This window comes from Salmo salar, chromosome ssa01 (genome assembly GCF_905237065.1).
Source record: "Salmo salar chromosome ssa01, Ssal_v3.1, whole genome shotgun sequence".
Classification (NCBI taxonomy): Eukaryota; Metazoa; Chordata; class Actinopteri; order Salmoniformes; family Salmonidae; genus Salmo; species Salmo salar.
In genome coordinates, this window is record NC_059442.1 from 33,301,278 (window position 1) to 33,316,002 (window position 14,725).

Sequence of the window (14,725 nt, forward strand, 5' to 3'; positions counted from 1 at the left end):
AACTGAAAGGGAAAAACACCCAGTCTGTGTGTGTTTTGGGTACTTAGCAGATCAATCGGGAATAGTGGACGAGTGGCAGTTTATCTTGTGGGTAGCACAGCGGAAATAGCTGGCATTAAAAATAAGGTTCTCTGGGCAAAAAGTGCCTTGTTAAAAGTGATGGGCATATGTGGAGTTTCCACAGCTGCTTTGAAGCCAGTGGGGCGACTGGATAACAATGCAGAGCCTGGCTTTATTCATGAGAACAACATTACACAGGAGAAACGACAGCTTGAGCTTCTCTCTCTTCTGGGATAAATACACACAACAGCTCTGATACTTCACAGCCTGGCTTGCTGAGACCCAGTGTTAACCATCTCAAACTCAGCAGCACCTAGGACCAGGAGGAAAGGAGGCAAGGATAGGAAAAGGGATACCTAGTCAGTTGTACAACTAAATGCATCTTCCGCATTTAACCCAACCCCTCTGAATCAGAGACATCCACGTCATTGGCGCCCGGGGAACAGTTGTTGTTGCGGGTTAACTGCCTTGCTCAAGGGCAGAACGGCAGATTTTTGTACACCTTGCTGGCTCGGGGATTCAAACCAGTGACCTTATGTTACCGGCTAGGCTACCTGCCGCCGCTGCCCCCCCCCACACACACACACAAGGCCCCATCAAAGGGGGGAATGCTTTTTGCTGAGGCCACTCCCTAACATGATCTGACAAACACAGCTGTTCAAAGAGTTTATTCTCCAGCCCCTGCAGATCGATTCAATTAATGAGGCGAGTCTCTCTCCCCCTCCGACTGGCACCACTACTGCACATTCAAGGACTCACAGGCTGACTAACATTCACTGTCAGGGGGGGCAGCGTTAGGGATGCTAGCGTTACGACACTGACAACTCAACGTTTGTCATCAGGGTAGCGTGAAGATATAAAAGGTTAAGATGTCTATGGATGTTCTTTTCCTCCACACACAAAAACAGCTTATATTTGACAGCCTGGCTTGCTGAGACCCAGTGTTACCTATATCAAACTCAGCAGCACCTAGGACCAGGAGGAAAGGAGACAAGGATAGGAAGCGCACACACACACTAACAATTGATTTTTCTCCCACCCGTCTATCGCAGACACACTTTACCTGAGATGACCAAACTGTTTTGTAAGGGATTCCCGTGTGTCCACTGCTGCCACATTGGACAGGGCAAAGTCCTGCAGCTCTGGGAAATGGGCAAAGGCGGCCCTCTGAAAGACAACACACAAACATTAAAAGCAGGTGCAAACACCCCCCCCCCCCCAAACACCTCAGAGCCAGTGTTGTCCCTCATTTATTAAACCAGCATCTATGTGGGGCTAGAAAGAAGTAGGGGAAATAGAGAGATGGACAGATGGCGAGCCAAGCTAAGAACAGATGAATCAGCCTGTATATTTCTCTGAAGATACATTTGATCATATCAAGTTGAGAGGTAAAAAAAATTAAAAATAAAAACACGAAACATGTTGAACACTGAAATCTATGGAGAATTCTCTCTGGGACTGAAATGTGACTTGATATTCTTTCTTGTCAAAGACCTCTGGAAGCTGTCATTAAATCATGAATTATATCATATTCGTACGTTTTACTCACAGCCTCGTCGCCCAGGTGCACACAACTCTCGTGCTCTACTTTCAACACTTAAAATGTGCCACTGACGTTAACAACAATCCCTATCAAATAAACGATTTTAATACACAATACATTCTTAACAAGACAGGCAAGGTAACCAAACAAAATGGAGGCCAGCATGGTGTTGTATGCGTGTACCTGCAGTGATGTGATTCTGTCGTAGTGGAGTGTGGTCATCTCCTTCTCTGTCAGGGCGTTGCCCGTCTGGTCGTTGATCTCAAAGCCTGTGTAGAACTTCAGCATGTCCAGTAACTGGCAGAAGAGGTGACCCTCCTTCTCTCTCTGCATGAGACTGGACAGGTGGCAGCTCACCACCAGGTGGGAGTCGTCCAGCACCGTGTTGAACCAGCGCCTGGTGGGCAGCAGGGCCTGAACACAGACATAGAATGGAACCACACATTACACATCATGGTAAAACAGCAGCCTTTATACAAGACCAGAACCTCAATAATTATAGTTTTTTTTTTATTTATTTTTTTACACATAACCTATAAAAACAAAGGTGTCTCAGTCAGAATGTTAACACATTGAGGGTGTTATAAAATCTAGCCTACTATTACTATGCAGCCCAGGCCTGTAGCTGATAACAAGGAGACGGTGCAACATCACAGCCAGGATTAGTCCATGTATGGATTGACTCAGTCTCTGAGGTCATTCAGATCAATCCATCTACAACCCAGAATTCCCAGCATTGAGGCCCAGAGTATAAATAGGGCCCTATTGATAAAGGCTCTATTTGAGAAGGTTGTTTTAGACTCTTTGTAATGAGGGTTAGAGAGTTCACATTTCCAAAAAAGAGGAAAGGAGAAAAACAATGACAATACTTATACAGAAACATTTATGGAAAATGGCAACACCAGAACCTTGATTTATTCCATTGAATTCACCTCTATACAGAAGGCAGGTGCTGCAAATGATATTACCCTCTCACAACACAGGCAGGCATTATGTATGGCAGCCATCTTTGATCCCCACACAGCCATGACAGATAGACAGCTCAGCCTAGCAGGCATGTAAAATGTAGGGTCTCTTTTTCCATTCCAGATTCACAGGGCATCATCATATCATCCCAGAGAGGCAAGTATGAGATTTCAGCCATCCCTTTGTAAAATGATACTGCTGAGAGGGAAAGGATTTCTCCGGAGGCAGCTTGCCTTGCCGGTGCCAGGGGGAAAAAGAATAGCCTGTCATCGGATGCAATAGAACTCAATTTATCCTATCCTCCCTGTGTGGAAACAGGAGCACCGCTGCCTTGCACCCCGGAGAGGGAAGGGACCACCTTGACTGTGACACCTCGCTACATGTCATCATAAAGCCAGAGTAGAGACGATAAGAAAGCAGGCTACATTGTGACCTTACACCTCTGTTAGAAATAACCTTGATTTTCTCACAGTCATCAAAAACCAGTCATTCAGGGACAGGGTTCCATACTCAACACAGATCAAGACCAAAATAGCTATATAGGTAAGTACAGCAAACTCAATAGTGTCTTTGCATGCTCAGTGATTGCAGATATTCAGTTGATCATATATAATAACTACACAACAAGACCATAGCATCCCTTATAAATGGTGTTCCTTACCTCCAGGTCAATCATGAGCTCGATGAACCTCTCGCAGTAGTGCACCTTCTCCATGGGTACAGGGCCTGAGAGAGAACACAGAGAGACATTCAGATCAGGTAATACAATACATGACCATACACTCTGCTATCACACAGGAGGGAATGGGGGGAGGGGTGATGTGTGTGTGAGAGGTAGTGCCAGGAAGTGGCCCGGGCGTGCACGGAGAACGCGGTGTGTCTCTTCCTCAGGCACTGCAGCACACTGGGAGATCAGCCCTCATTAGGGGAGGTGTGTGTGTGCCCGTGCTGTGGACCAGGACTCTGACGGGGACGATTAGAGTCTGGGTCTCAGCATGACCCCCTTCACCCAGCTGCATGTTGGGAAAGATGCTATTCTGAGCACTCAGGTTGGCTGGGAGGGGTCTGGTCACCCTGCATTACATCACCATGGAGGCTGTGAGGAGGGGGAGCATCTGGACAGGACTGCTCTTTCAAAGTGGGGGTCAAGTCGGAAGGAAAGGATGAACTTTGGGACAGATAGAGGGTTGAAAAAGTGGGTCTCACACCAGTAATGAGGTCTGAGCTGAGAGAAGGCGACAGCTGAGACGGTCACAGAGAGATGAGGCCTGCACATAGATAAAGACTATCAAAGATCTATGGCTAATCATTTACAAGGATAAAGGCTAGCAAGTAACACCTGCCTGGGCTGTCCTCGTCTGCCTCTGGTAGGAAAGGGGATACCTAGTCAGTTGCATGACTTAATGCATTCAAACAAAATGGTGTCTTAACCTAACCTCTTTGAATCAGAGAGGTGGGGTGGGGGGCTGCCTTAAGCAACATCCACTTCCTCGGCGGCTGGGGAGGAGTTGTTGTCAGGGGTTAACTGCCTTGTCCTTGAGCAACAACTGTTCCCCGGCCTCAGAACGGCAGATTGTTTTACCCACCTTGCCGGCTATGGGATTCGAACCAGCGACCTTTCGGTTACTGGCGCAATGCTCTTAACCGCTGGGCTGCCTGCCGCCAGAGTAAGATTTGTACCTCTGCTATGAGGACCATTTTTAGCCTTGAGAATCTCTCTTCTTAGTAAATCCTGCTGCTTGTGGGGAATAATGAAACACTGCTTTGCTCATAAATCATAACTGTGTTGCTAAATGTTACCTGCTGGGGAAATGGACACCAGAACACCAAGAAACTTCTTAATGAGCGCAGAGAGGAACGTCCTCTCCATCTTAGCTCTGGAAATAAAGGCAGGGAAATAATAATTAGCGACACACATCACAACACTGTGCCTTTGCTGGGACTATTTCTACTGGTCCAGATACAGGCAGAAGGTCTATTTCTACTGGTCCAGATACAGGCAGAAGGTCTATTTCTACTGGTCCAGATACAGGCAGAAGGTCTATTTCTACTGGTCCAGATACAGGCAGAAGGTCTATTTCTACTGGTCCAGATACAGGCAGAAGGTCTATTTCTACTGGTCCACATACAGGCAGAAGGTCTATTTCTACTGGTCCACATACAGGCAGAAGTTCTATTTCTACTGGTCCACATACAGGCAGAAGGTCTATTTCTACTGGTCCAGATACAGGCAGAAGGTCTATTTCTACTGGTCCAGATACAGGCAGAAGGTCTATTTCTACTGGTCCAGATACAGGCAGAAGGTCTATTTCTACTGGTCCAGATACAGGCAGAAGGTCTATTTCTACTGGTCCAGATACAGGCAGAAGGTCTATTTCTACTGGTCCAGATACAGGCAGAAGGTCATATTTCTACTGGTCCAGATACAGGCAGAAGGTCATATTTCTACTGGTCCAGATACAGGCAGAAGGTCATATTTCTACTGGTCCAGATACAGGCAGAAGGTCTATTTCTACTGGTCCAGATACAGGCAGAAGGTCTATTTCTACTGGTCCAGATACAGGCAGAAGGTCTATTTCTACTGGTCCAGATACAGGCAGAAGGTCTATTTCTACTGGTCCAGATACAGGCAGAAGGTCTATTTCTACTGGTCCAGATACAGGCAGGTCTATTTCTACTGGTCCAGATACAGGCAGAAGGTCTATTTCTACTGGTCCAGATACAGGCAGAAGGTCTATTTCTACTGGTCCAGATACAGGCAGAAGGTCTATTTCTACTGGTCCAGATACAGGCAGAAGGTCTATTTCTACTGGTCCAGATACAGGCAGAAGGTCTATTTCTACTGGTCCAGATACAGGCAGAAGGTCTATTTCTACTGGTCCAGATACAGGCAGAAGGTCTATTTCTACTGGTCCAGATACAGGCAGAAGGTCTATTTCTACTGGTCCAGATACAGGCAGAAGGTCTATTTCTACTGGTCCACATACAGGCAGAGGGTCTATTTCTACTGGTCCACATACAGGCAGAGGGTCTATTTCTACTGGTCCACATACAGGCAGAGGAGAAGGTCTTACTGCTCTGATGCTTTGCCTTCCAGCTTGTCAAAATTCTTCTTGATCAGATTCCAAAACTTTTGGAGCTTGGGAACTTTCTTCAGCTCGTGTTGCAGTCTAGACTGTAAAGATGACAGTGTGTTCATTAATCAATCTTAAGGATGCTATAAAAATAGTAAAACCCAACATTTGCACTAGGAATGTTGTTTTTGGCTCACCAACCCTATTCCACTTAATCAACCACAATTTGTAAATGTGTAAAATATTGTCCAAATGTTAAAGATAATACATATCTAACAGCGTGACAGTTCTAAGGACATAAGGGGAAGAGGAGTTCTTACAGGTAAGATACACATCCACATGGGCAGTGAGATGAGCTGCTGCACCTGCTCTCTAATCAAATCCACCTCCTGAGAGAGCGAGAGAGAGAGAGAGAGAGAGAGAGAGAAAGAAAGGGAGTAGGTCGGAGAGGGACATAAGGATATTTGTACATTGGTAGACTAATGGCAATGCACCAAACTGATTAGAATCATCGCATTGAGTTCAGGAGAAACAGAGGGGATGAAAATAGATTTTCAGAGTGAAACTGGTGCAATGGCTACCCATAGTTTTGAGAAGGAGTGGAGAATACAGATGTGCTAGGGCGACACCCGAGTACACAATTTGAAGCGTAATACTGCCACCTAGTGGAACCTGCACCAAACTACTTTTATTAAAACCACCTCCAGGAAGTTTTCCATTTGTTAGCTCATCTTCGTGGCCCTGAGACTACTGGATAGGAGTAAGCAGTAGCTCCATCTAGCTTCAGCTTTGTTGCTTTCACCTAGCCATTGTCATCAGGCCGGGGAAAGGGGAGTGAACAAGGGCAGAGGAAAGGGACTCTTCATTCTATGGTTGTTACTAACATACTTTCGCAATAAAACAATGCATTACTCATCTTATATTATGTGGTTGATTCAGCCAATAACCTATTCCACATTTCCAGCGAGGTAGACATTGGTTGGTGTGTGACATACCAGGCTGTTGAAGCAGTGGTCGAGGAAGACCAACAGTACAGTCTGCTCCTTCAGAGTCAGGCCAGCCTCCTCTCCAGCCAGCACGGCCTCCATCACACACTTAAAGAAGTACGGGAAGTGGCTGGGCTCCTTCTTAAACACCTGGATAAAGATAATAAACCAAGGGATTAAGAGGACATGCATTGATATTAGAGGACATTGATCAATGCTTTTCCCTAAGTAGCCGTAACACTGGGGCTGTCCCTGTACAGCAACACCCATATTCACAACATAGCATGTTGAACAACACTCGCTGTTAACACAGATAAGAATTTGCTACGTGAACCAAAGGATCGACATTCCTGTTTGACAGGCCACTGAATCCATTCTTACCTCCCAGGCAGGGACGTTCTCTCTGAACTTCTCATTGACTATGCAGCAGATGGACATGAGGTAGGCATTACTGGAGACCCCCGGATTATAGTTCACCCACAGGTAGTTCTCCAGGTACTGACTGAGAGGCAGGACACAAATAGCAGCATATTAAAAACATTAAATGAATGATAACGTATTGAGGCCACATTAAAAAAAGGTCAAAAACCCACCTGAACTCCAACAACATGATCTTCCTAATGGCGAACCTGAAGATAGAAAATTGCAGATATGGAGGATTTATTCTACTTGTAGTAAGACAAGTTAACATTACAAAATACTGATGCTATTCAAGAGTTGAGTTCACTCACTTGGACTTGAGAATCTCTCTCTCATAGACATCCTCCAAAACCTGAGTGGGTGACAATTATAGTTTGTTAGAGCAAGCAGACCGTCTCCTCCACTATATTCATAACACAAGTTTGTCAGTAGAAGGTTCACCTTTGGGTCAAATGGTAGTTTATTCTTGGCATGGGGAGCCCAGTATCTGTTAGACAACTTAGAGAAGAAAGAGTGTTATTATAACAGCAATCCATAGTACACCCCCTCCTCGGAAACCCTTCCCCTCCAATTCAAAAGGATGGCAACCAGGGCTGTGTTCAGTACGAAAAAACGGTGCGCAATGTTCAATCAAATGGAAACGGTTCTGTTCCGAACGTCCAGTTGAAAAACGGGGCGGGGTTGTGGAATGCCGTCAGCAACGTAGCAAACGTTGAAACGAACGAAACGCACCCCTGCTACATTGTGATTCGGTCAAATAAATCAGTGACATAAAAAAAAACAAGTAAAAAAAACCTCACATCCCAGTTTCCCAATCCCGACAGGTAAGGACGTTAACAGAGTAAAGTTTTTAGCACAAGTGTAATTGAGACACCTATTAAAAAGACACTCATAAAGCACTAAAACGTTATTTGCGTATATAGTTACCTGTGTGACATATTCTGCGTTGATTTGGGACACAGAGGGCGCAGATGCTTTCTTAGCATGGGTTTGATTCTCCATGTCGGTGTTCAACTCGCTATCTTACTTTCCTGAGGAAAAATGTAACTATAGGATAACATAGCAAAGTACTTATTCCAATGACATGTGTAATTTATAGCACTAGTATGCTAGCTTGGACGAGCTAGCTAAGTTGACTTTACAGTACAGCGAACTAGCTAGCTAGTTAATGCTAACGTTAGCTAGTATCGTTACAGAGTAGTAGTAGATGACACTAGCTAGCTAGTACCTGTTATATTCAAATAGCTGGCTATGGTGGCAAAAATGAGTTGCTAATAAAACATTGCTTGTTTATAAACAAAGTCAAATAATTGTAGAAACCAACCTTGTATTTCAAAACATCTGTGTGATTCCCGCTACGCATGTACACAAGCAAAACGATTTATGTGCGACACATTTCCGGTTCGCTATGTTTAGATTCCTAGTGAAACAAGGGATGTAACATAACAGTTCCTACACAGCAAGCAGTGCCAGTATATTCATTCAGTATATTCCAAAATCTTTGGGAGTACCCATATTGAAAATCGATCAAGTTTGGTGTTATTTCTATAATATCTGGGGTTATCATTCTAGAGTTGTTATTATGGCTAAACAATATTTTAGACTATAGTGATATGAGAGAACATAGTAGTCTATAAAGATAGGTTACCTGAATCATTAACATGCTATTATGATGAACTATGAAGTACCATTTTGCATAATTCAACAGACTATATAAAAGCGCAGAGATAGACATTTATATAGTATAGACATTTATTTGTTCTAAACATGTCACACAAACTTTGATCTCAAAACAGCAAAGTATGGTTTTACCATTCGGCCATCAGATTTGCCACCAATGCTCCTTATAGGACACATTACTGCACTCTATACTCCTCTGTAAACTGGTCATCTCTGTATACCTGTCGCAAGACCCACTGGTTGAGGCTAATTTATAAAACCCTATCTGAGATATCTACTGCAGCCATCATCCTCCACATACAACACCCGTTCTGCCAGTCACATTGTTAAAGGTCCCCAAAGCACACACATCCTTGGGTCGCTCGTCTTTTCGGTTCGCTGCAGCTAGCGACTGGAACGAGCTGCAACAAACACTCAAACTACTGGACAGTTTTATCTCAATCTCTTCATTCAAAGACTCAATCATGGACACTCTTACTGACAGTTGTGGCTGCTTTGCGTGATGTATTGTTGTCTCTACCTTCTTGCCCTTTGTGCTGTTGTCTGTGCCCAATAATGTTTGTACCCTGTTTTGTGCTGCTCCCATGTTGTGCTGCTCCCATGCTGTGTTGTCATGTGTTGCTGCCATGCTATGTTGTCTTAGGTCTCTCTTTATGTAGTGTTGTCTCTCTTGTCGTGATGTGTGTTTTGTCCTATATTTTTCTTTTTAATCCCAGCCCCCGCAGGAGGCCTTTTGGTAGGCCGTCATTGTAAGTAAGAATTTGTTCTTAACTGACTTGCCTAGTTAAATAAAGGTTAAATAAAACAAAATAAATGGCAATTATGCAGATGATTAAAAAATAACTCTTAACCAATAAATAACACATTGTTTTTACCATAAATGCCTTGGCTTCACATGACAATTTAATTTTAAACTCTGGAATCAACAACTGACAATAAAAAGGCACATTTTATTAAAATCAATCAAATTGTAATTTTAATCTTTCTGAACAGTGTTGTGGGCATACAACACTAAACTGAGAAAAGATAGAGATAAATAAATCATATTAGATATAGGTAAAAAAAAATTAAAAAATTATCTAATACAAAAATGTATGAACCCACTATTGTAAATCGATCTGGATAAAAGTGTCTGCTAAAAGACTAAAATATAAATGTATCTGTTAAGGCCATTTCTTATTTGTGTGTACGTTGGTGTGTTTTTAGATGAGACGCTTGTGTGAAAGTCTTCTCACACACTTTACACTGGAATGGCCTCTCTCCTGTGTGGGTGACATAATGTCTCTGGAGTTTGGAGGGAGTCTTGAAATCCTTGAAACAAATTGCACACTGATATGGGTTTGACTGAGTAAACTCAATTAGATTTCTTGAGACACATTTATGGACCTGAAGATCTCTTTCCGTTTCAAAAGATGTGATGCATGTGTCACACTGAAATGGCGTGTGAATTGGTTCACTCCAGTAATGATCAAGCCTCTCATTTTGGATAACATTATGGCTGTCTGCATCTGCTACGACTCGATTGGTTTGAACATCCATGTGTCCCCCCATTTCCTGTTGCAATGAAGTCTGACCTGTAATCTTGTTGCTTTGGACATGAATATTTAGATGAGTAGCAAGCTCAGATGGGGACAAGAAGTGACTGTGACACTCAGTGCACCAATAGTCCTCACTTTGTCTACTCCCAGATTCCATACTATCATCTGGTACGTCTCGTTTTACCACAAAGCTTGGGTCTCTCGTCTGTGAAGAATGTTCTAAACCCTCATCAGTGACTGAGCAGTGATCAGAACAGTCTTTGTAGGACTGTGGCATGTCTCTCAGTGTCTTTCCTTGAGCAGAGGCAAGAGTTTCATGGTCCCTAAACCTGCTGTTTTCCTGGACATCACTGCATGTTTTATTCTCATGTGTTCGTTGTTCATGGCTTCTCAAGTGGCATGGCTGTCTGAAAGTTTTAGTGCACAAACTGCATTTGAATGGTCTTATCCCAGTGTGTATGAGAAAGTGTCTGGATAGTTTGCTTGGAGTGTCAAAGCCCTTCTGGCATATTGTGCACAGGTGTGCTTTTCTTTTAACACAGATCACTTTGTTTATAGGCCTGGAGTTGTTGCGCTTGTGCAAATTGTTTTGTATGGATTGTTTAGAAGTGTTGACTATGTTGTCGTCCTGTTGTGCCTTTGCTTGATTATTACAAGTATCCTCAAAATTGTCCTGGAATGGTCTCCATTCATTCACACCATTCAAATGTAACAGCTCTGTTTTCATAGAACTCGCCACAGGAACTTGAACACAGACTTTAGAGTACTGATGTTGTTGCTGCCTTCTTACTTTCATTCTATTTCCTTGTCGAGAGGCAGGTCTGAAGGGTTTCCACTTGTTGTGAGTTCGCTCGTGGACTTTGAGGTGTGTGGCCTGTCTGAATGTTTTTCCACATGCCAGGCATCGGAAAGGTCTCAAGCCAGTGTGTACAAGGTTGTGTCTTTGTAGTTTAGAGGCACATGGGAAATATTCGAAACATAGCAAACACTGGTGTTGGCTATGGCTTGCATTCCCCACAGGGGTGGCATCAGCACCTTTTAAAGCCAATTCAGGACCTATACTCAGGAAAGGGTCATTGTGAACTTTTCCTGCTGAAGGTTTTGCTTGACTTTTCAATTCTAAGTGGCCACTTTTATTCAGTGTTGTTTCTGGTGGCATTTGGAGAGGGAGCCGAAGCTTGGATAGGGAGGATGTTGAACAATGAAACCACTGCACTTCACTATTGCATTCATTGTGTCCACATGTAAAAGCACTGCCTTGACCTGACTGACTCTCTGTAGGGGAGTTGAGGTGAAAGTTCCTATCAAAATTGAGCTTTTCAGGAAGCTTTTCCTGAAATTGGACACCCACTGGAGACCCTCTGTATTCAGTCATTCGACGTAATGGAGGTCTAGAACGCTGAGCATATGTTTGCTTGCCATTTCTGGGCCACAGATGAGTGCGGGAGTGGATCCTTAAATGTGTTGGCTGTCGAAACCTCTTCCCACATGTGTGGCACCCAAATGGTCTCTGACCAGTATGGGTCAACATATGCCTCTGCAGTTTGGATGGAGAAGGGAAACTTTTAAGGCATGCGAGACATTGACGGTTCAGTGGCTGATTCTTTGTTTTCTGGCTGATCTTCTTACATTGGCTGTTGGTTTGACCAGATACCGGTGTCTCCAGGTAAGATGTTGCAGTTGAGTCCTGAAGAGTGGAAACTGGAAAGTCTTTATCAACTTTGAAATTCAGCTTCCAGTGCTCTGGTTTAACAATAATATCAAGCTCAAAAACTTTTGAATCATTAGGCTCTGGAGAGGTCATCCCTTTGTCTGAATTCTGGTATGCATGTTCTGTCTTCGACACAGCATCCCTGTGATCATCCACCTGACTTGTGTTCTGAGATTCATCTAAGTTCTTATGGCTGAATTGGTGCCTCTTTAAATGGGTTGAAAGATGGAAGGCTCTGCCACAGACACGGCACTGAAAGGGTCTTACTTCTTTATGCATCATGTAATGCTGCCTGCGTCTAATTGAACTGCTGAATGTCTTCAAGCAAATGCTACACTGAAAGTGACTGGTACCACTGGTATTCGGCTCCACTTTGACAGGAAGAGGAGACTTTGTTTCCAACTTGTCCAGGTGCTGTGGAGCACTGACACTTATTTCACACTGTAGCTCCATCTCTTTATTTTTGTTTCTAGCATCTATTCGTTTTTGTTTGGTACACCCACTTTGGGAATTTGATATATTATGCGAGGCATATAGGTGGGTTTTCAGGTGTGACACCTGCCTGAATGTTTTCCCGCAGTCCTCACAGGAAAATGGCTTCTGGCCAGTGTGAGTAAGAAAATGACGCTTTAGTTTGGATGGAGAACAGAACGTTTTTGAACAGGTTGGACATTCATGGTTCACCCTCATTCTACCTCTGGAAGAGCTCTGCTGAGACCCTAGCATGGGGATAGTCTTAAACCCAGTATGTCTACGTTCATGTATTTGAGAGTGCATTTTCAAATGCACCCTTAGTCTGAAGGCCTTCCCACAAATGCTACACTCAAATGGTTTTGGATGACTGTGAACTGGTAAGTGCCTCTGAAGCTGGTGAGATGAACTAAAACACATCAGGCAGACTGTACATGTGTGGACACTGTCTGTGTACCACGCACTGTTCTCCATTCCATCAGAGCCGATCATGTTATCTTGCAGTATTACATTTGTGAAGTCATTTCCACTTGGCAGAGTGCTTTGTTGGCTGATAAAGCAACCATTATCAGCAGGTGGGATTAGTTCAGGTTGCGGTTTGATCTCTGTGGCTGTAGTGTACATCTCTAGTAATGTCCTCTGCATGGTCCCATCTCTTTGAAAAGACACTGTAGGCAACAGTGGGGTATCGGTAGTCAAATAATGTCCTGATTTCTTAAGGGATGGATCAAGGTTTGTAGGTACTGATATGGGATGTGGCAAACTGTCTGTGGGTGGACTCCAATTGCGGTAATTCCCTGTGTGAGTCTCAGAGTGCTTCTTTAAATGTACAGATTGTCTAAAGGCTTTTCCACAAACCAAACAGATAAATGGCTTCTGGCCTGTGTGTATGAGATAGTGTCTCTGGAGTTTAGAGCCACTCGGAAAACCCTTCTGACAAACGGAGCACTGATGCATTGTTGTTGCCTTCTTCGTTCCTATGATGTTCCACAAATGCTTTATGATTCTCCTTCATTGAACAATCTAGGAAAAACATAAAAACAGTTTAGAATAGGCTATTCAATAATACAGAATTTATTGAATCAATCCCAAAACAACTGCATTCTTCAACCTAACAACAACAAACTTGTCCACCCCGAAAGGCAAACCCATTAATTATTCACAGCTTTCATCATGCTCTTGTAATAAAATGTCACCTGATCATTAAAACTCCTATTTAACATAAAATAGGCCTAACTTGAGATGTAGTAACATATTACGGAAAGCTTGATTCAAGCCAGAATGACACAATGAAGACGATAGTTAGCTAACCTTACCTAATGTTTCATTTAGCCCACCAGTTACACCATGATAAAACTCACCAAGCACGAGTCCGGCTGACTGTTCTCCAGAATAAGAAACATGTATGCTTTGCGATCCAGAAAACGACGATAAATTGAGGTTACGCGACAACAGCGTTCAAAATTAACTGTGTCCGTCTCTCAATAATGCTCGGACGGAAACAGCAAGACTTATTTTAGGTCCCCACACTACGGTCACTTCTGCCCGGACGTCTACTTTAGTGGCAGTATCTATGACGTTTATTTTATTTCACCTTTATTTAACTATCCGAGGTGATAGTAACAAACCAAAAACTTAGCAGAGATCCACTACCACACTTTGAACGAGTTATTTGTAATAGGATTGTGGTTGGTTTAGCACACCAATGGAGACACCAACTAATTACACAGGCTCATCTCTAGATTTATTTTTTACTGCAGATTAAGATTGTATCCACAATCCAAATCTGCCCCGGACTCATGGATTTGACCTAGACACGATCAGTCAGACACACCTGTCTACAATCAGTCAGAGATAAAAAATAGCCAAAATTGGGGAAAGGGTATTGGAAATCCAACTATAGAAGTATATGTTTACCCCAGCCTCTACTTCGATGTCCCACATATTGTAGTTTAATTCAAGATTAACCAATTAACCGAGTGGCTTTCTAGTTTTGAAGATGTCTGGAAGCTTACTGTTTACTGCCTGAGCTCAGTCACCCTTGGATTAGGTGCTTGACTAAATACTTAGAGATGCAAAAATACACAAATAAATAGACAAACTGTTCAAGGAACTCAAGTAGGCTTCCAGGAAGCTCAATTGAGCCAGTTATTTGGCTGCAGTTCATAAAATCAGCCACAAGAGGGATGCACACACCACTCAATAAACTGCTTCATCATCAAGCTGTATAAAAGAGTACATGTCAGTGATACAGGTCTCATGATGGTTGCTGGTAT

General features: G+C 43.3%; 2 protein-coding genes across 2 annotated transcripts in view; both read right to left on the reverse strand.

Annotated features, from left to right (window-relative positions):
• aqr (aquarius intron-binding spliceosomal factor) overlaps positions 1-8,477 on the reverse strand; it is a 60,729-nt gene extending 52,252 nt beyond the window's left edge. The window contains exons 1-13 of the mRNA XM_014193836.2: positions 8,374-8,477; positions 7,977-8,080; positions 7,491-7,547; positions 7,361-7,401; positions 7,223-7,258; positions 7,011-7,131; positions 6,639-6,779; positions 5,964-6,032; positions 5,644-5,744; positions 4,370-4,446; positions 3,231-3,295; positions 1,787-2,017; positions 1,124-1,227 (exon numbers count right to left, since the gene is read on the reverse strand). Of these exons, the coding sequence (XP_014049311.2) occupies positions 1,124-1,227; positions 1,787-2,017; positions 3,231-3,295; positions 4,370-4,446; positions 5,644-5,744; positions 5,964-6,032; positions 6,639-6,779; positions 7,011-7,131; positions 7,223-7,258; positions 7,361-7,401; positions 7,491-7,547; positions 7,977-8,051 (1,118 nt within the window). The 5' untranslated portion in view covers positions 8,052-8,080; positions 8,374-8,477. The remainder of the gene's footprint in view (positions 1-1,123; positions 1,228-1,786; positions 2,018-3,230; positions 3,296-4,369; positions 4,447-5,643; positions 5,745-5,963; positions 6,033-6,638; positions 6,780-7,010; positions 7,132-7,222; positions 7,259-7,360; positions 7,402-7,490; positions 7,548-7,976; positions 8,081-8,373) is intronic.
• A 1,133-nt stretch (positions 8,478-9,610) lies between these two features.
• Positions 9,611-13,969, reverse strand: LOC106601540 (zinc finger protein 770). The gene is made up of 2 exons (XM_014193822.2): positions 13,811-13,969; positions 9,611-13,472 (listed from the first exon to the last, which is right to left on the reverse strand). Exon 2 carries the CDS (start codon positions 13,404-13,406, stop codon positions 9,906-9,908), a length of 3,501 nt encoding a protein of 1,166 aa, XP_014049297.2. The 5' UTR covers positions 13,407-13,472; positions 13,811-13,969; the 3' UTR covers positions 9,611-9,905.
• Positions 13,970-14,725: the final 756 nt, after the last annotated feature.

What these genes read in the sequence shown, in the direction of transcription:
- LOC106601540 (XM_014193822.2), bottom strand. Translation starts at nt 13,406, where the DNA reads ATGCATCAGTGCTCCGTTTGTCAGAAGGGTTTTCCGAGTGGCTCTAAA.